The sequence below is a fragment of the Equus asinus genome, chromosome 13, assembly GCF_041296235.1.
Source record: "Equus asinus isolate D_3611 breed Donkey chromosome 13, EquAss-T2T_v2, whole genome shotgun sequence".
Taxonomy (NCBI): domain Eukaryota; kingdom Metazoa; phylum Chordata; class Mammalia; order Perissodactyla; family Equidae; genus Equus; species Equus asinus.
Genome location: NC_091802.1, coordinates 39,197,749 through 39,218,189, shown reverse-complemented (window position 1 = coordinate 39,218,189; position 20,441 = coordinate 39,197,749). Strand labels below are relative to the sequence as shown.

Here is a 20,441-nt window from a genome sequence, read left to right as displayed (position 1 = left end):
ACTTAGTGCTTTTCCACTTCAATTTACCTATTTATGTGCATATCTAGACTATAAGTTCCCTAAGAGCAGGATCTCCATCTTGACCATCTTTGTACCCCTCTTATGTAACTACCACAGTGCCTTGAACATAGTAGGAATTCAGAAACTATTTATGTAGTAAAAACCAGAAGTATGTTGTTAAAAGAGGATAATGAGGTTTTTTGAAATATCTGAAGAAACATTGTCCACAATGATTGGAAAAAAATATTATTTTGGGCTTATATAGTTTCTTCCGACTCAGAATGCCTTTGGGACAAGTTAAGAGAGTATAGTATGATGTTTTCCCCCCCAGTTTTATTATTATGGAAGCACATGCCAAAGTTATAATGAGCTGATTTGGTCATTTAGAATAACCTGGGATGGTGCAAAGTAGAACCCAGGCCTCTCAACATCCTGACTGGTGCTCAGCCTCTTCCCTGCATTCATGTCCGCTCAGCCCATCAGTGTTTTTTCTGAAAAGCAACATTGCTCTTTCTGTTTAAGCCCTCTTTCTTAGTAATGTTTCTGTCTTGTTTCAGACCCATTTACCCAATATTAAAGTCCACGCCTACTTCGCACCTGTCACTCCACCCCCATCAGTAGGGGGCAGCAGACAGCGATTCTGCAGATGCTGCATCATCCTATGACAATGGAGGTGGTCAACCTTGGTGAACTGAGTATTTAATGACACTTCTAGAGTTACCGTGGAGTCTCCAGTGGAAGCGACCCCAGTGTTCTGGGCAAGGGTTACAAAGTGAGGGCAGTGTCTAGATTCCCAGAGCCACACATGCATACACATACCCACCCTCACTCCCACCCACTCTAGCTCTGTGACCAGGGGACTGAAGTTTGTGCTGGCTTTATCAAGTGGATTGGTAAAACTTAACCATTCCTGTTGGACGTGCCCAGAAGAAAACCATAGGCACGGTAGAGGGAAGGAGGTATTCCAGCAAACCCAGTGTTACTGCTACTGCAGTTTCTTTGTTTTCTTAGGGGGTTTCTTTGGTGATTTTGGAATAGCAGCTGCAGTCCTCCGGAGTCAAGGAATGCATAAAAAAATATATATGTTGTAGCCAGGGACCAGGAAGAAAATTTCTTTGCATCCTATAAATGGTAGCCATCCACTGTGAGATGACTACAGAGCTTCTGTGCTTCCTTATTCCCATGCCAACATGCTGAGCATGCTCACAAAGAAGGCTTGTCCATTCCTCCTCTTGTGTTTTAGTGTTTGGCCCAGAAGTTTCCTAAATGGTTGCATTGAAATCACTGTGGGCCAAATGTGATTACTTATTCACGCAAATTGTCACTCTCTGTAGTACACTTGTGCACCTGTCTTTCATTCTCTGTTGCTCCCTCCTGCACTCTTGCTCAGTCTGTCACCTGTTGATAGTCTGCTTACTCACACTCAATTGTTACTCATTTGCTGCTGTTGTGTTTACAGTTTGCATTTTTGATGATTAGTTGGGGTTACCAAACATTTTTAAAAGAGACATTATCTATAAATATTTTTTTAATCCTAAAAATTTTGCCATTAGGGGACCCTGCCTGAATCTTTGCCAGTCTGAAGGGAAACTATAACAAAAGCAAGAAAAGTTATGAGAAGAAATTGAGCTAAAACTATTTTGATGAAAACAAATTGCCTTTTGGTTTCTGTTATATCTTGTGATATTTGATAATACGCATGATATGCCCAGTATTGCCCCTGCACATTTTCCTTCCATCAAACGCCACTAACTTAATAAGGAGAGAGAAGTGCATTGTTAGTAAAGGGTAGAATGGCAGATCCCAAAACTGAGTCTGAAAGCCCTTACCACTCAAGCTCAGACATGTTGTGTGTTCACTGAAATCTATGTGTGATCAGCGGCACCTCTGATCTGTGTTTGTGAGGTTGTTTTGCATTAGCACAAGTGCTGCTAGAGGAGCTGTGCAGTCTAGCTAGTTGGTTGTGGTCCCCCCTCCCCTTCAGCCTATCATGGAAACAAGAATGACCCTATAACAGCTAGTCAGCTGTATGTTAGTGTTGATAGCATCATATCTAATGTTGGAGCCTCAAAGGACCAGAACCTTTTTAGAACCTGTAAACCATATTTCTTGTGCTCCAGACTTCCCCGTGAATGAAATACAAGGGTAACCAGGTGAAGGCATTGGGGCAGCAGAAAGACAACATTGAGAGGAAGTAGGGGATTCAGTGTCTCGGCCCAGCCTGGTCACCAGAGCTGAGGGCAGGGCATTCAGTGCTCATGACTCAAAGGGTTGAAGAAGCAGCTTCCCTCTCCCCCTAAACAGTTATGGAGGATGAGGGAAATAAAATGAGTTTCTAAAGTACAAGAAGTAGATTTCTAAACCACAAGGTTAGAAACCTTGTGTGATTTTTCATAGGATGACTTTTTTTTGATCTTTTAGGATGTTATTGTGCAGTCCACCATGATCTTAGATCATCCTCTGCATGATCCAGGCTGTTAAAAGGCTTGTTTTAATGCTGCAGGTGCTGGTTCTACCAGCATATGTAAGAATAAAGTGTGATTTATTTCTCCACAAGCAATCAGATGAAAGGGTCCTAGAAATCTGTACTTCCCACCGTTATTTAGCATGTTAAATTTATCTTAAATTCTATTTTATTATTAGGCCCTTTCAAAAGCTCCAATTACTTGTATTTTTTATTCCTCTTGCCCCTTATCCTCTTTGCCAATTAACCATATAAGGAATATACTTTTTAAAAGTGAAATTCACACTCCTGGCTATATCCTACATATATGAACGTAGACAGATGCACACGGACTTCCAGATATGGTTAATAATATTCAGATGCCCACATCACTCATTCAAACAAAACTAAAGAGAAATATTTAGGAGCCATCTGCTCTAATGTTTAAGTTATTTTTTATAGTGCCTGAACAAATTGACCGTAAAACCCTGATTGATTAGTGTGTGTAGATTTGAATTGCCCAATAGTTGAGGCTATTAAGGTGTTTCTTTACTTAAAAATATATATGTTTAAAAGTCCCTATTCACTAGTACATGAATGTCTCAGAAATGCTGTTCCTCTACCCAAAGAGTGTACCCACATGCAAGTCCACGTGGACTTGCCCAGGCAATGTCTGCCTCTGGGCCAAGAACAGAGTCAAGTGAGAAAATAAAGGCCCTAGAGTACGCAGCACTGGCTTGTGTGTGGTCAGGCAGGAGCCTTGTTCCTTTCTCAAGAAAACCGCAGGCCCATCAAGCTTGGAAGGAAATAAATTTTTATGCCAATCTGCAACCTATGCCAGGTGATGAAATGTACAAGGACTTTGAGAACGCAGAACATGGTAAGTTTTGGTCAGGTGAAAAGGGTCCTGATATCCGAACATAATGCTTCCTGTCTCAACATCAGGGACGTTTTTGAAAATGCAATAAGGCTTCACAGGTGTAAAAACTCTGCTTAGGAAAAGCTTAGGTCTATTTATCTGGCTCCAGAGCCCCTCCACAATATGCCTCCTGTAATGAAAAAATACGGTTAACAGAGAGAAGAGATTTGGGATAAGTAAGAAGATACCCTCAAAGCTATTGCCAAAAGCCTGCAGATAGCCAGGAGGAATTATTGTCTTGTCTCTGGAGAAAGTTACTAAACATCCAGATCGTCTCTTTTCTAAGCAGCCTTTTCCCCTTAGATTTTCCAGCATCGTTTGTTTGCTACATCAGTATCTTTTATATCCTCTTCGTCAGACCCATCAAAGTGATTCCAGCTTTTTTTTTTTTTTTTTTGCATTGACTTCTCCCACTTCCTTCCTGCACCCATCTATGCCCTCTCCTTAAAGCCTCCATCTCTCTCCCAATGATGCTGCTGATTTATTCTCAAATGTCTCTATGTAGCTTCCTCTTGGGGCCCTTGACCTGATCTAGGCAAACTATCCCAGACGGCCTTAAATTGAGTAACTGTCCTGTGGCTCAGGCCATTTTTCCCTGAGTGGTCGTTGACGTTTCCTTACTGAATTTGAAGTCAAACTGTTAGATAGGAGGAGTGAGGGGATCTGGTGGCATCCTTTTTTCCAATATTTGGAACATGAAAGCACTTTGTGCTTTGTGTAAAAAATGTTCGCTTCTCCCATTCTCCTCTTTAGTGGATGTAAAAATATTTGTTAAATTGTTTTTTGTGAATTTCCACATCCATTAAGTTGATTTAGCAGATATGTAAGAAATTTTACATATTCCTTATATCACACATTAGGAGGGAAACCTGATAAATATTTTCATGATGCTTTATTTTGGGCTTTCCAAACTGTTTGCAGACTTTGATACAGCTATAACACTACAGCAGTCAGGTTCTTTTATTTCTTCTAATTGCCTTGTAAAATGCATTGTTACTGGTTTGATAGCCCACTAATGCCATCGAGGGCTAAACAAAGTACACGATGGAAACTCTCTTGGTTTGAAGTTGTTAGGAAATGTGAGAGTGTCCCTAGAAAGAAGAGGGTGGTTTTCTCCCTGCCTGTGGGCTGCATAACCTTAGGTGGTGTTTGGAGAGGAGGAATGCTTGCAAATCATGGTTGACCCTTGGCCATTTAATACTTACTGTACCAAAAGTCACAGACTGCTCATGACAGTTGTCACCAGTGAGAGAGGAGGAGTTTAAAGGAAATTGGTCTGTTCTGCCTTTTCCCTCCTTGTATGCATGATTTAAGGTTAGATTTCTGTCCCCATTGTGCATCCTGGATGACAGACTCTTTCAGTGGTATGCTTTGAGCTTCCGGAACATTTTATAAAAAGATTGCCTTCTCTGTCTGCCTACAGTTGTAGGATCTTTAACCACGTCAAGCCCAGGCAATGTGAATCAGCTGAGTCTTGTTTGAGACGAGGAGTAGGATGTTTAGTTGGAGGTCTTGAGGCAGAACCCTCCCCCTTATAATGATCTTGGTCCAGAGAACTCTAAAGCAGTAGGAGGGTGAGGGGAAATATGGAGTCTCAGCCTCTCCTCACCTTTATTTCTATCATAAATTTTAAATGTAAGATTGGAAGATACAGAAAGCTTTTTAAGACCGTGTCAATAGGGTATAATTAACCCAGGTAATTTGGAAATAAAATTTGGCTGTATTTGCTGTATCCAGACGCCCTAACTTATCATCTTGTTCTCCAGCAAAGAACATGCTGCTCTAACCTTGTCCTCTTACTTGGGACAAACTTTCCACCTGCCAGAAACTACCATTTGAGGCAAGTGAGTTTTCTGCACGAAGGGCTTTTGCAGCTCCCGCTCCTCCCCCAAGGCAAGTCTACCTATTTTGTCCATTTTTATTCTTAGGAACATTAGTTCTGCGTCTCTGAAGCCTTTGATCCTTAGGAAAGTCAGTAAGAACCTCTCAGCTGAGTCTGAGTGAATCTTTGGAGCCCACGAAAGCTACACTTAATTTTCAGCAGAGAAAAATTTGTTGGACAAGCTCACATGTGGAATGTTAAGAGAAATTCCATAATGCACTTCTTCCATCTCTGCCTCGTGTGTTTTTTGAGTAAACCCTTCGTAGAATTTGGTTCACAGGTGTTGAGTCTCAGGCTTCCTCAGCCAGCGTGGTTTGTTTTAGGAAAAAGAACCATGAGCACCCAAAACTGTATCAATTGGCCCTTTCTATTTTCTGTGTTTTTCAGTGTCTTGTTTTAAAGAATTGAGGTGGGGAAATGGTAGATGAGATTCAAAATGAAGGAGAGAATCAGTTCTGGAACTGGGGTACTTTGCTTCAGGTACAAGCATCTGTGCTGAATTCTCTAGAAACACCTGCCTCACGGGTGGGTCGATTCACTTTCCTCTCCTTCTCATGAACTCCATGCCCTTTTTACTGGCAAGGAGGGCTTCTACTTTCCAGACACCTAACCAGAGTCATGAGGTGGAGATTGGCACAACCGAAAGAACCACCATTGCTTCCCAGCTGCTGCTGGGCCTGGTTTTCACTGAGGCCAGAGCAGGTAGGCAGTAAATGAGAATCCCCACCCCAAGAAGAGATGGGAGAAGAGAGGTGTCCAGACACATACCTTTTCTCTTCTGCCATACCCCAAGAACCCAGGGAAATCTTTGAAGTGATGTCTTTTTTTATTAAAGTCCAAGAAGGAAAGTTGGCCCCACTAAGTTTCGCTTGTCATTGCCTCTTACTACTTATTATTCAAATCTATACCACACTGCTGCTCACACATGTATGTGTTTCTTACCTTAGCCTAACCCTTCTCAGCCCCTCAAGTCATTATTCTCGTTTGTTTTTCTTTTTTTATGGCACTAGTGAATGAGAACCTAAAGTCTTAGAAAATTGTAACTTGAAAAGGAGTCTCTAAGTGGCATGGTTTGATTAATTACCTTTTACCCCCTGAAGACATGAATGATTTTCTTTCCTAGTGCTATATAATAGATCTGTAATAAGTGAAACCTTTGCTGCTACTTTCCTGGGTTTACATTGGTTTTTTTCTTCCCTTAAGAATAATTTATCCGTGCTTCTCTGATGACTAATTTCTCATAAGTGCAGGAAGAGGTGAGCCTGAGATTTCTTCTCTTCCCTCCTCACTCTAGCCATAAATTACACGTTAACCTGTAATGTGTACAAGCTCCGTGCGGGGGCACTCATCAAAGCTCCATGTGTCTTTTTCTCACTGTGCTGCCGCTCTCAGAGCTGGCCGCTGAGGATCTGTCACTGCCCAGTCCGAAGGGGTACTGTACCGGGAGAAAGGCCTTCTTAATTTTGCCTGTCTCCATTCCTGTTGTGTGACTTCTTCACATGCCTCCCACTCTGGCTGCCTCCTTTTTACTCCTGGGAGTTGTTTCCAAGTAACCTGCCTCGCATTTCCCAACTGCTCTCCTCACCTTTGCCCACCTTCCAGTGCCCCTGAGGGCACAGACCTGAGAAAGTGGTCTGTGCAGAGCTCAGAGAACTGTGAGGACTACTCCTGCCTGTTAGACTCTGCCTGGGGACAGAGATGGATGGGTGAAGGGTGCTCTGAGAGAAATTTTTATCTTCAAACCAGGCTGTTTCATCCCTGCACCACCCACACCACTCCCCTTAGAGGGTAAAATGCAGAGGATGGTTGACTGGCAGAGTCTGACCCCACACACTGCCGTCTGGCCTAAGCCTTCCCCAGCTACTCGGCTCACCCTGCGGTGCTTCAGTGTGGGAGCTGCTGCTTGCTTGTTTCTCCACCAGGCCTGCCCCGGTGCTTAGCCAGTCCCTGGGGCCAACACAGTTCCCTATATGGTGACTTAACACCAGGTTCCATTAGCTGTCCAGCTGACTGTTTTTCCACCCAACTCTTTTGGCGCTTGAGGATGGGGGGGAGGGAGGGTTATTTAAAAATAAATAAAATCCAAGGTGGCAGTAGAGGATTCCTTTTGCTTTAAAATCTTTGGACTAAAAAAGAAATGTTTTTTATATATAAATATATAAAGTAAATTGATATGTAACTATTATTGTTTCCTGTATGTTCTAATTTTGTTTTATGATGTAATTAAAGGAAATAAGCTGTGAAGACTTTCCTTCTTGCCGCGGAAATAGCCTGACTTGGAGCTGTGATTCTTAACTTCTTTGACCCCTAAAACTACAAAGGCTCCTGAGGCTGAATGAAGGGGCTTCTTTTTGGCATCCTTATTTTTTTTAATAGCCTTTAATTAATAATTAATTTATTTAATAGCGTCTATTTAATACCTTTTTAATAGCTTTTATTTAATACTCCGAACTCCACTTGTCTATAAAAAAAAAAAAGGGAAAACAAATCAGTTTCTGAACACCTTTGTCTTAATTAACTTGATAGTGGCAGTTCAACCTGAGTCCCTTCTCTGTGCAAAGCATTGCCCTTCCCTGGACTAGGAGGGAGTGGGGATGGAGTGGCGTGACGTCGGATTGCCTGACTTCCACCTGCCCATATGACCTCGGCCAGTCAGCCTTTCCATCTCAGTTCTTCATGGGTGAAGTGGGGATAACAGTACCTACTTCAGAGTTGTGAAGATTAAAAGAGATGATAATGCACATGGTAAACACTCATGTTACCTGCTTTTATTCCCTTCCTTTCAACAAATATTTCAGTATGTAGTCTGTGCTAGAAGCTCCTAGATTGAGAGATACATAAAGGTTAATGGAACAGAGCCCTTATCCTTTTGGTGGAGATGAGCCGTGGAGTCAAATCACTGTCCTAAATTGAAATCTCAGGGTGTCTCCCCTGCCATGAGACATGCTGCAGAGCCCTGTGGAATGGTAGGTCCCACCTGAAATCCACTCATCCTGCATGAAATCAAGGCCTGGTCTGGACTGGTCATCTGGTGCCTACATGGTCCCAGTGCAAGCAGCTGCCTGCTCAGTTGTCCTTACTGAGTCAGTAGTGGACGTGAGGGAGGCATGTTCTAGGTCTTTGAACTTCAAAGGATAAGCAAACTTGCCTTTCCCCCATCCACGGTTAACCAGTTCATCCAAGCGTTTAGAGCCTTCCTCCTTCCTACACCCCCTAGCCAGAGGCCACCTGGTTTTAAGACTCACTAAAGATGATCAGTAAATGATAACTGAGGTAAATAATCAATAGGAATTAAGCAGATTTTTTTTTTTTTTTTTTTTGCTGAGGACGATTCGCCTGAGCTAACATCAGTTGCCAGTCTTCCTCTTTTTTAAATGTGAGCCACTGCCACAGCATGGCTACTAACAGAAGAGTGGTGTAGGTCTGTGCCCAGGAACAGAACCCAGGCCACTGAAGGGGAACACACCGAACTTAACCAGTAGGCCAGTGGGGCTGGTCGTAGCAGATTTTCTTTTTTTTTTTTTTGAGGAAGGTTAGCCCTGCGCTGACATCCACCACCAGTCCTTTTTTTGCTGAGGAAGAGTAGGTTTGAGCTAACATCTGTGCCCATCTTCCTCTACTTTATATTTGGGACGCCTGCCACAGTGTGGCTTCATAAGCAGTGTATAGGTCTGTGCCCAGCAAACCCCTGGCTGCTGAAGCAGAGCATGCAAACGTAACTGCTATGCCACCTGGCTGGCCCCCCAGCAGGTAATTTTTAAGAGGGCATCTTGGCCTGTCCACTCCTTGCATGTGGGTTTTCCCTTTTCAATATGTTTGAAATTTTTCACAAAATTTTGAGGGAAGGGGATGAAAAAATAAAGACCAGAAGAAGATACGACCCAGTATCACTTACCTTTTTTTTTTTAGATTGGCACCTGCACTAACATCTGTTGCCAATCTTTTTTTTTTTCTTCTTCCCAAAGCCCCCAGGTACATAGTTGTATATTCTGGTTGTGAGTTTGTGGGATGCTGCCCCAGCATGACCTGATGAGTGGTCCCATGTCCGCACCCAGGATCCAAACCAGCGAAACCCTGGGCTGCCGAAGCCAAGCGTGCAAACTTAATCACTCTGCCACGGGGCCGGCCCCTCTCTTACCTTTTTTAAAAGCGCTTGATTTAATATAAAATTGGTTTTCTAAATAGGAACACAAAGAAATCAGTTTCAGGTGGATTACAGACTTAAATGCAAAATTAAAATTTAAACTTTGAGGGGCTGGCCCTGTGGCCGAGTGGTTGGGTTCGCGCGCTCCGCTGCAGGCGGCCCAGTGTTTCGTTGGTTCGAATCCTGGGCGCGGACATGGCGCTGCTCATCAGCCCACGCTGAGGCAGCGTCCCACATGCCACAACTAGAAGGACCCACAACGAAATATACAACTATGTACTGGGGGGCTTTGGGGAGAAAAAGGAGAAAAATAAAATCTTTAAAAAAAAATATTTAAACTTTGAAAAGTATGCATAGGAAGTTATATTTATGACCTTAATATAGGGAATGATTTCTTAAGACCTAAAAATTAAAAGATTAATAAATTCAACTATGTTTTTTAAATAAAGCCCCATGGCCTCAGTCTTCAAGAATAATTATAGTATTTCCCAAGTCTCTAGAGCAGAAGTTTTAAAATAAGCACAGTGATTTGATAGTTGAATGGTCTTTTGAAGGCTTTAGTGATTAGTTCTTGTGCTAATTGAAAAAAGATCAGCCTAATTTATTTATTCCTCTGTCCCAGACTCTGTCCCTCGCTCCAGTTTATAGTTTAAGCAGAAGCAAGAGGACTCATAACACCAAGAAAGTTGAACAACACATTAAAAATATGTATCTTTTAAAATTAACTTTTAATTTACAAAAGGAAGGGATAAATAAAATTTTAAATAAACACGAATTAATGCACTCAGTGTTGAGCAGCACTGTTTGGGGCAGAAGCTCCTTATCCATATTGCCAGGCTTTTTGCCTCACTTGGCCAGCTCAGCTCAGCTTGGGAGGCTGTGTCCTGGGTTCCAACAGCTGTTGCTGCTGAGCAGAAAGAAATATGAGCCTGGGGCTGCTTGCCTCCTCCCCAGGGGTAGGACACATGATGGTTTGGCTCTTCACCTGGAGTCCGCTGAAGCAGCTGAGGATTTTAACAAGGCTTCTGGTCAACACAGAGCTCCAGAGAACCAGGCTGGCATCCGTCGCCTCCTCTTGCAGCAGGGTGCCCCTGGGCCTAGGTCAGAACCAGGTAGTAGCCATCTGGATTCTGCACTGAAAGCAGTAAAAAGGGCACCATTGAAGTGAGGCAGGCTCCCAACCACTGCTACTCTACCGCTCCCAAACCTCCAAGCCACCTGCAGTGCATCTGCCACACCCACGTGTTCTTCCACCCTCACCTGGAATCCACCTCTTTAGGAAGCCTCCCTGTGGCCTGTAGCACAGCAGGCATCTGAATAACCAGAACCACAAGTCAGGTGCTCTGCGCCAGAGAATGTCCAGCAAGCACCTACCCTTCTGCCTTGTATGGTTTGGAGCGGGTGGGCAGGGGGCCTTACCTTCCTCTCTAATAACCTGCCTGAAGTAGAAACAGGCATTTTTTTTCTCTCATGAGAATGCATCTACTCGTTCACATTTTTCCTGAACAATAAATAGCTATCTTTTAGCTGTCTAAATCTCTGTCCCTTTAACACAAACAAAGCTGACCTTCAGCAAATGTTTACCATTTGATTGGGACACTGCTCCCTGCTTCCCCACACACACACATACACGCGTGCACCTTCAAGGAACCTTTTAATTTCATTAAGGAGACAATATAAATACAACCTTACCCTTTCTAGGGCCTGCCAGATACACTCCTCTCCCTCTAAAACCCCTACCTTTCTTCACTACAGCCACGAAGTATGATTCATCCTTAAGATTCTGAACCACCTGCAAGGGAGAAGGGGTCACTAAGACAATTCTGTTCTTAGAGCCAAACAGAATAAGCTGGGGCAGGGAGAGGGAAACTGGGCATGAGGTAGAAGAGTGATCGAGGCCTTTGTGGGGTCTTGTAGGGAACCGCTGCCCATTTACCTGGTCATTGAGGAGAATGAGGATGCCCCCAGGGCCCTGGTGGAAGAGGCGGTGGATCTGATTGGCTGGGAGAGCCAAGAGCTCTGCCAGTTTCCCCATCAGCTCCACAGCACTAAGTTCATTCAGAGAGATCTCTTGATAAAAGCCTGGGGATGTGGGCAGCACAGAGGCAGGGTCAGTGGGGGAGAGGGCCCAGAGGGAGCCCCAGATACCAGGAGGAAGGAGGGGGCAAGGTGACAGCCTCATGGGGGGGGTGGGAGGGAGTAAAGAAGGAAAAGGCTTGTACATCCACTTAGTCCCCATCCCTATTCCTCACCTTTGGGAAGACCTCAGATTGAGGGGAGCCCCAGTTCAAAGAGGAGATGGGACATCTACATATGAATGACTGAAACCCAGATACAATAACAAAATTGTAATGTTCTAATCCCACAGACTCATGGAATGACAAAATCAGATGGGTCTAGGGAATAGAACATGGTGGAATCAACCCAGGGAAACATCCTGGAAGGAGAGAACTAATCTGATCATGGAAGACAGGAATGCCAAGGAAGACATCCTAGGTGCCAGGAACCATGGAGCATCACCCTCTCCCCAGGCCAGAAGAGGTTTGATGCAGCCACACCTGAATTTCTTGTCTGCTGGAGAGAGAGGCTCGAGCCTTACCTGAGTCGGGGTTCTCAGCAACCTCGTTCTCTTGCCTAGAAGCCTCTTGAGCCACATATAAAGTCAGCCGATGACGGATGGGCCTGGGCCAGGAAAACCGTCTACGTATCAGCCCTTCATACCTGAACTAACAACTCCCACTTCTAACCGCCATCCCTGGGAGAGACCCTGCCTCCTCCCGAGTGTCTAGGGGGAGAGGTCACCAAGCATTCCTTCAGCATTTAATGAAAGCTGGACCCTGGGGGGAGAGAAGATGAGAAAAATCCATCTCTGTCCCCAGAAATTGATGCAAATGGGATACCTACATGAAGAGGGCACAGGAGCCTAACATTTTAGCCCAGCCCTGCCATCCTTGCTCTATGACCCCAGGCAGGTCACTCTCCTTGGGCCTTAGTTTCTTCCTCTGTAAAAAGAGGGAATGGAACTAAGTGGTCTTTAAGATGCCTTCCAGCTTGAACGTTGTATGAAACAGTACCACTAGCTGAGTTGGTAGGTGCCACTAAAATGGGGAGGGGACCCTAATTGGCAGTGCCCAGCACCTGGCTCTAAGAGTATTGAAAAGGCGGATCCCGTCGGCAGCCCCGCAGATCTGGATAAGGTCCTGGCGGGTAAGCTTCAGCAGATCCGTGCCTGCAGGGTCAGACAGGGCCAGATTGGGGGAAGAGACCTGGGATCAAGCAAGGGTGGCAAGGGACACTGTCCAACATTAGTCTATGAATGGCCTTAGTATGTCCAGACATGGGAGTCACACTTGGATTCAAATCCCAGCTCTGCCACTTGCTAGCTTTGTGTCCCTGGACAAGTTATTTAACTTCTCTGAGCCCTGTCCACAAGGGGTAGTGTATAAATTGCATGGGATAATACATGAGAAGAGAGTCTAGCAAGCCAGGACAGAGACAGGCTTCCTGCCTGACTGTCTGGCCCTCAGTCCCCTATTGGTTTGGTCCCTGCCAGACCCGAGCCTCACCAGTGAAATTGGCCAGCATCCGGCAGTAGGCGGAGAACCGGTGCCGATGCAACCACTGCTGCGTCTCTAGGATGGAGGCTCCAGGGTTCAGATCCTGAGGCATAAAAAGGACGGTCCAGATAACACCATAGACCCACGGACTGAAAACAAGGGGGAGGAGAAACAGCCCCTGCCGTTGGGGACCAGGTCTGAGAGGAGAGGTTCATCCTGCCACGGGAAGTGCCCATTCCTATCAGGGAACAGTTTTGCGATTTGTGGCCATACCACGTCTGTCCACCAGGGGGCAGGACCACCCTTTTCTGGAGAGCGAGATGAAGCCGCTGAGAAGGCTTTCGGATAGTGGGGTCGAGAGGGTTGGAAAGGGAAGACTCACTTCAGCTAGGCTGCCCACCAAGCTGTCCAAGGCGAATGGTGGTGAGGAGCAGAGCCTGTGGGGGAGCAGAGAGTCAGGGGCTCGGCGGAGGAGGGCAGCCAGTCTCCCGCCCGCCACCGTTCCCCAGGCCTGCCGTGGGATGCAGAGCCTGTTGGTGCATCTCACGTCTTCCCCAGAAGGCACAGGGCTGAGCCTCTTCCCCGCCTCAGCCACACCCGCAACCCTGCCCTTTCCCCGATGCCTGGGCCGAGGAGCTCTTCCCCTCACTCTCACCCCAAGGGCTGATAGGAGGTGCTCATCCCGCCTCACCTCTCAGGCGACAGGAGCTTGCAGGAGTAGGGGGAGGTCAGAGCGCGAGGGCTGAGAGGTGAGTGGGGCCCTGCACTGGGCTCTGGCCACGGTGGACACTGTGGGCAAACATACAGCAAGGTCGGCCTGGACGGCCCGAGGGCCATGGTGTCTGTGGGCTCACCTCCCTCCATCTGTCTATTAAGAGCTGACAAGAGACCTGCCTTGGGCCAGACTAGGTCCCTGCCCTAAAAGGAGACCCTGACGAGTAGACCAAGTTTCCACACAAAGGAAGAGAGTAAGCTAGCCTATAGATCTGTCTGGGGGAGTTGGGGAAGGCTTCCCGGAGGAGCTAGCCAGAAGCAGCAGCAGGATGGGGGTGCTCCAGGCAGAGGGAGCAGAAGTGAGGTGGTGGCGACGGCAGGGCACAGGGGAGGCAGCCTGGAAGGCGTCAGCTCCCGGAAGTCTTGAACAACACAGTGCAGTTTGTCCTTGCAGGAAACGGGTGGAATCACGGTGGGGCTTGATGATCCTGGAGTAGGCGCAGCCCTTGAGGCCTCAGTTTCCCCCCACGCACGGTGAGGCTCTTTTCTCCAAACTTCCCCTCCTGCCCCCAGCACCGCAACACACACACCTCCACGAAGACTGTGCTCTCACGGGCGACCTGATACTTGTCTCTCTCATGCAGAGGCTGTTTCTCAATCTTATCCCGGTCAGTTTTCAGTTTCCGGTCAGCTCCTTTGGGCTACAGGAGGGTGACAAGGAAACCCAAAGGCCCCTTCTTTATCGGCCCACTTCTCATTACAAAAGGGGATCTAAGAAGGGAGCAAGTCCCAGCCCTCCGTGTGCAGAGAAGGAAACAGTCCCGGAGACTGGGACCGCAGGCTGAGCGTCCACAGCAAAGCAGGGCCAGAATCCACACAGCCAGAGAGGCAAGGTGACAGCCCTAAGAGGGAGGGGAAGGGGCCCTGGTGCTGCCGGTACCTTGAACACCTTGATGAGGCAGCCAGCCGAATGCAGGTGCTCGGGCGCAAGCTCCTTGTCACTGGGCTTGAAGGTGTCGATCCGGAGGCGGAAGGAGACTCCTTTCTCGCCGCCCTTTTTCCGCGGAGTGAACTCAGTACTGATACAGTGAACCTGAGGAGAAAAAGCCACGGGAAAGCGGGGTGACTCCAGGTCCCACCCACCTTCACGAGATTCCACCTAAAACCTCTTACCTGCCTGTCACCTGTCAGCCACTTACCACACCAACTTTCCATCCCCAACCAGTGTCTGTTTTTAAGCCTCACTTTTTAGGTTCTTTCCCTCGTTAGAAGTCCTTCAGTGGCTTCCCATGGTTAGGGGATGAGAAGCAAAGCTCCTGACCCTGACGTTGGAGCACCTTCCAGAGTCAAGCTGAGCCTTTCTGCAAGGCTGCTCTCTCCCAGCCATCAGTGAGCCCGCGGACCTAGCCAGACACATCCTGACATCCTGACCCGCAACGCGCCTGCAGAGCTCTCCCGAGAATCCTTTCCCTGGAAAGCTCGTCCTGCTCACCTCTGCGCCTTCCAGGGTAGGGCTGTCAGTGGAAATGCGGCATGCTTGGTTAAATTTGAACTTCAGATAAACAACAAATAATTTTTTAGTGCAAGTATGTCCCAAGTATTGCATGGGACATACTTATAGTAAACTTATTTATTTATTTATTTATTTATATAAAATTTAAATTTAACTGACTGTCCTGTATTTTATTTGCTAACTGTGGCAGTCCACTCCAGGAAACCTTGCTGGCCCACACCTCACACCGCGGGCAGCCTCTGTGTTCTGCCTGGTTCCGGGATTCCAAGAGCAAGGAGGGTCTCCCCGTCTGTTCACACCTGCTGCCCCCACTACAGCCTCCCACAATCCTGTGAAGACAGTTTGAGAGTCTGACTTGACAGGTGGGGAAACTAAGGCTCAGAGAGATTACGTTACCTTGACAAGGTTCATGCTAGGAAGGGGTGGAACTGAAATTGTGCCACATCTGCCTGACACCTAGTCCAGGTGCTTAGACCATGGCGGGCACGCAAAAAAGGAACTTTCATGTGACTTTTGACAGTATTGTTTGATTATAAAGAGAAATCTATTCAACATAGGAAAAGTGGAGAAGACCAAAAAAGTATAAAGAAAGATATAGACCTCTCCCATCCTTCCCCTTCTCCACGATAGCCCTGTCAACAGTGCAGTACTGTCTCTGCCCATCTTTTCCCTGGGCAAGAAAACAGAGAAAAAAAAGACGTGTATACACACACTTTTTATACATATAAAATAGAAATCAAACTTTAAATACAAGTTTGTATTCTGCTTTTTCTTTATTTATAGGAAAGCAGTTTCTCTTGTCAGGAAATATTTCTCAGAGACATCATTTTAATGGGTACACAATTTCCACTGTAAGCCTCTACTAAAACTTATTTTAAAGTCAATCCTCTTCCCACGGGCATTTTGATTGTTTAAAATCTTTCAATATGAAAAAGAATGCTGCCATGAATAGCAGGTAAATAGATCTTTGTGTACTTATTGAACGCTGCTATAGGATAAATTTCTTGAAGTGGAACTGCTGGGTAAAAGAGTATGAACATTAAATTTAATAAATTTTGCCCAGGTGCCACTCTGCCTACAGAATGGGTGCACCAATTTGCATTCTCAAGATATGAGGATGTCTGTTTTTCCAAATCTTACCAATAATAGTTTTTTAAAGTCTTTGGTAGTTATATATATGTAATTTTAATTAGCATTTTCTTTCTTTTTTTTTTTTTTGAGGAAGCTCAGCCCTGAGCTAACATCTGCTGCCAATCCTCCCCTTTTTGCTGAGGAAGACTGGCCTTGAGCTAACATCTGTGCCCATCTTCCTCTACTTTATATGTGGGACGCTTGCCACAGTATGACTTGATGAGCAGTGCCATGTCCACACCCAGGATCCAAACCGGCGAACCCCGGGCCGCCGAAGTGAAATGTGCACACTTAACTGCTGCACAACCAGGCCAGCCCCTTAATTAGCATTTTATAAGGTAGAACTGCCTACATTTATTGATAATTTGTATCCTTCTTTATAAATCGCCTCATATATCCTTTTCCCACTTTTCTATTGAGGTTTCATGTATTTTTTCTTATTGATATAAAAACTTTCTATATATTTAGGATATAACACATTATATGTCATGTGGCAATTATTTTTCCCATTTGATATCTCCTTTTAATTTTGCTTACGTATCTCAGACCACTAATTTTTGTTTTGTTTTGTTTTTTGCTGAGGAAGATTAGCCCTGAGCTAACATCTGTTACCAATCTTCCTCTTTTTTTACCTTGAGGAAGATTAGCCCTGAGCCAATCTCCCTCCACTTTATATGTGAGTTGCCACCACAGCATGGCTGACAAGTGGTGTAGGATCGCACCTGGGATCCGAACCCACAAATCCAGGTTTGCCAAAGCAGAGCACACCAAACTTAATTATTATGCCACACGCCTGGCCCAGACCATTACTTTTCATGAAACTAAGTTCTGTCCTGTGTTTGGCAGTTTCTTCCATTGCTTGATGTTTCACAAGTCCTTCTCTGTGGTGAGATTCGATTAATGTTTATCCATATTTTTCCTCAAGGTGCTTTGTGGTAGTGATTCATTCTTGTTGTCCCCTCACCCCTACCCACACTCACCTTCCTTTCCCACCTAGGCTGCTGCCACTCCCATCTGACCTCCAGCCTCCTCCCCGTCCCAGCTTCAGACTTACCTGTAGGAAGATGGAGGTCCTCTTGGTCGGGTCCCAATGAAACTCCACTGTGTTGAGTTGTGAGGGCAGGACTTGGGGTTCTATCACCCCCACGGACAGGGGCACATCTGCAGGCACAGGGTGGCAGGCAGGGAACAAAGCTCAGCTCTCCCCACCCACAAGGGCTTCCCAGCCAGAATGCGGCCCTAAAGGGACCCTGCTCCCTCCCCACTCACCGATGTCCAGGATGCGGTCCCCAGGCCGGCTCCACCTCCACCCATCCAGCTGTTGCTGCTCCGTGTACTGCAGGCGCCGGTCATGGAACACCACACGCGCCACGCTCTGCAGGGACAGGAGGGCACAGCTCATAGGTCAGAGGGTGCCCGGGCATTTGGGAACCAACTCCCACACCTGGGGTAAGCCAGCCATCCCACCCTCTCCCCCAGCTTGCTTCCCACCCCCAGGGGCATAAGGACTTAAAACCACTAGATCCTGTCCAGATGCCCACCTGCCACTCACAGGCTGTGAAACTGGGGAAGTAACCTAGAGACCCTGAGCCTCAGTTTCCCCATCTGTAAAAAGTCAATCCCTTCCCACTCTTAGTCACCCTACCCATGTCTTTTCTTTGCAGCACTTATCAATTTGTAATTTCATGTAATCTGTGTAATTACACGTTGTCCCACTCAGTAGAATGCAAGCCCGCTGAGGGAGGGAACTACCTGTTTCTTTCTGCTGAATCTCCAGCCCATAGAACAGTTTCTGGCAAAGAATGGGAGCTAAATAAATCATTTTTTTGAGAGAAGGAATCATGCGTGTGAATAACGCTATGTAAACGTATTTCTAAGTCCCAGTTCTGCTACTTACTGGCTCTGTGTCCTTGAGAAAATGCTTAACCTCTCTGCGCCTGTTTCCTCAACAATTCCTGCCCATCACTGAGCTGTTGTGAAGGTCAAATTAAAAGTGGACTTGAGAGAATTCCACTTGACAAGTGGACATCACGATGGTGACATTGGCTTCCTGCCCAGAGGGACAGTCATGCCCAGCCTTTGCCAGTTCTGGGGCCAGGGGGGCGGATGCACCTACCTTCAGCAGCTGGGGGCACTGGGTGGCATCACCCAGCTTGGGGTTCCAGAGCATCTGCACCTCATAGGACTGGCCTGGGAGAGATTAAAAGGCTGTGTGAGCCCCACTCTGAGGGGCAGAGGCAGTGCTTGCCACTCCCAGACCACCCTGCGCCCGGCCTTCCAAGCCCCTTTCCTTCCCCAAGCCCAGCGAACCCTGGTTCAGGTAGGTGAGGGTCTCCTCTCCTTGCTTCACTGCCGGCGAGGTGGCTGCACAAAGCACATACTGGAACGCGGGGCAGGGAGGCTCCGGGCCGGGGACGTTGGGCAGCTCTTCCTGCTTCAGGTAGGGCAAGGGCAGGGACTCCCTGCCAGGGAGAGGAGGGCACCGCCTGCTTTCTGCCCCGTCCACCCCACCCCCAGGGAGCTTGGACTCTCTCTGCCAGCTCCTCCCTCCAGGGAGCCTGCATTTCCTGTAGCAGGCACCCCAGCAGCAGCCAGGGCCTAAGGGGCCCCCAGTCAGCTCCTCTGGCCTCTGGGAGAACTCCCTTAAGAGGCAAATCCTAGATATTGCTAAACATCTGCAAACATCTGCCATCAATTACTTGTTTGCAACGTCAGGACTTGCATGATGCCCAGTAAGTGCCCCAAAAAAGTGTCCTGAGTGGGCGGGCGGTCAGGGTGTTTGAGACCTCCCAGGACCCACTAAACTCCAGGTACATTCAACCACTTCCCCACCCAAAAAGGAACCTGAGAGCAGGAAGCCCATCTCCCTTGGCTTGAAACAGACAGCCCTACCATGTTGACCTCAGTTCAGACCAGGGTCTTTGGTGGGGCTGGGGAAAGAGATCTGGCCCTTACCTGAGCAGGCTGCTTGGAGGTCCGGGGTACAGTTCCCCAGGACTGGGCCACAGGTGCTCCGGTTGGTTGTGCCAAAACAACATCTTAGAAAGGGAGCAGGGCCAGCTGTGTGACAGAGAGCTCTGCACTGGGTTGGGCTGGACCCACTGGGCCGCCCGCCCGCAGCCTCAGCCTTTATACACAGAAGCACACGCACGACAGGGTGGAGCAAGGCCTGGGGCCTCCTATTGGCTGAGCACCCAGGGCTCTAGGAAAGTTGGGAACCATTAGGCAGCCCAAGCTGGCAGGACTCAAGAAATGATGTCCCCAGGGCTCCCCACCAATCATTAACTTGAGGGGGAGATGGTGGTGCTGCAAAACAAAGTCACAAGGGTGAATATACACTCCCCCACCTTCCCCAAGAGGCCCAGGGACAATGAGAGGGCACCGTCAGGCTTCAAGATGGGCTCCAGACCCATAAGCCATGCAGAGCCCTGGAGACCCACAGCCCTGGACCCCTCACACGACCCTGTAAGAGGAGCCTGTCCACTCCAGGGGACAGGACAAGCAGACACACAGCATCACATGGGCCTACAAAGGGCCTTTGCTCCCCACTGGCCTCCCTGCTCTCTCCTATTACACACACACACGCACACACACACAGGTGCAGTGACGGCAGGACACCTGTCCTTTCACTGGGGGCTGCCAGGCTAGGAGACTAGAGTTTACAGAACATAGTCCAGCTTGCTGTGGAAACAACTCAGGGGGCAGCACTGGGAGGGAGACCCCACCTGTGGGGAGGAGGGGAGCATGCCTGGGAGCGCCCCCTCCTAGGGCAGTAGAAGGAGAGGAGCTCCAGTGGGGCTGGTTTCTTTGTCTCTCCTCTCCCTGGGACATGAGGCGGCCTGTGTTTATGGACAAATACAGTCTGTCTGGGGGACAGCTTCCTTCCCCATGCTCAGAACACTGTTGTCACTGTACACAGGCAGCCCCGGGCCCCTGCGCCCACCCCCCACTACTGTGTTTAGTATAAACAGACCAGGAGCTTGCAGAGAGCAGAGGCAGGGCTATAGAAACATGGCTTGACTTCATGTGACCCTCGCTATCCCGGCTGTGTGATTCTGGGGGGCCTGCCTGGGAGAAAGGGAAAGCCAGAGTGCCCCTCACACACCGGGCAGGGTACCTCCATCTCCAGGTATCTGGG

At 47.5% G+C, this 20,441-nt stretch overlaps 2 protein-coding genes across 10 annotated transcripts in view; one reads left to right on the top strand and one right to left on the bottom strand.

Moving 5' to 3' along the window:
• Positions 1–7,484, top strand: part of FBXL20 (F-box and leucine rich repeat protein 20) — a 108,239-nt gene extending 100,755 nt beyond the window's left edge. For 3 of the 4 annotated variants that reach the window (XM_014833537.3, XM_070483158.1, XM_070483159.1), the window contains one exon: positions 558–2,842. In XM_014833537.3, coding sequence (XP_014689023.1) covers positions 558–665 — 108 coding nt within the window. In that variant the 3' untranslated portion in view covers positions 666–2,842. Of the gene's footprint in view, positions 1–557 lie in introns of all 4 variants that reach the window. The other variant, XM_014833538.3, reaches the window with a different exon arrangement.
• A 2,610-nt stretch (positions 7,485–10,094) lies between these two features.
• LOC106826551 (transcription factor CP2-like protein 1) lies at positions 10,095–19,466 on the bottom strand. 6 transcript variants are annotated; one of them, XR_006512692.2, is made up of 16 exons: positions 19,259–19,463; positions 18,614–18,765; positions 18,420–18,493; positions 17,573–17,678; positions 17,358–17,464; positions 14,600–14,752; positions 14,250–14,360; positions 13,637–13,734; positions 13,328–13,382; positions 12,955–13,048; positions 12,527–12,617; positions 11,988–12,070; positions 11,325–11,470; positions 11,129–11,180; positions 10,374–10,523; positions 10,106–10,295 (listed from the first exon to the last, which is right to left on the bottom strand). XR_006512692.2 is itself a non-coding variant. In XM_070483155.1 (16 exons), the coding sequence occupies exons 1-15, from the start codon at positions 19,339–19,341 to the stop codon at positions 10,664–10,666; spliced, it is 1,443 nt and encodes a 480-aa protein (XP_070339256.1). In that variant the 5' UTR covers positions 19,342–19,466; the 3' UTR covers positions 10,396–10,523; positions 10,649–10,663. The 6 variants fall into 6 exon arrangements, 3 of the variants coding, with proteins under 3 accessions (XP_014689428.2, XP_070339257.1, XP_070339256.1); XR_006512693.2 differs by having other exon boundaries at positions 10,158–10,292; XM_070483155.1 differs by lacking the exon at positions 10,106–10,295 and adding an exon at positions 10,649–10,701 and having other exon boundaries at positions 10,396–10,523; positions 19,259–19,466.
• Positions 19,467–20,441: the final 975 nt, after the last annotated feature.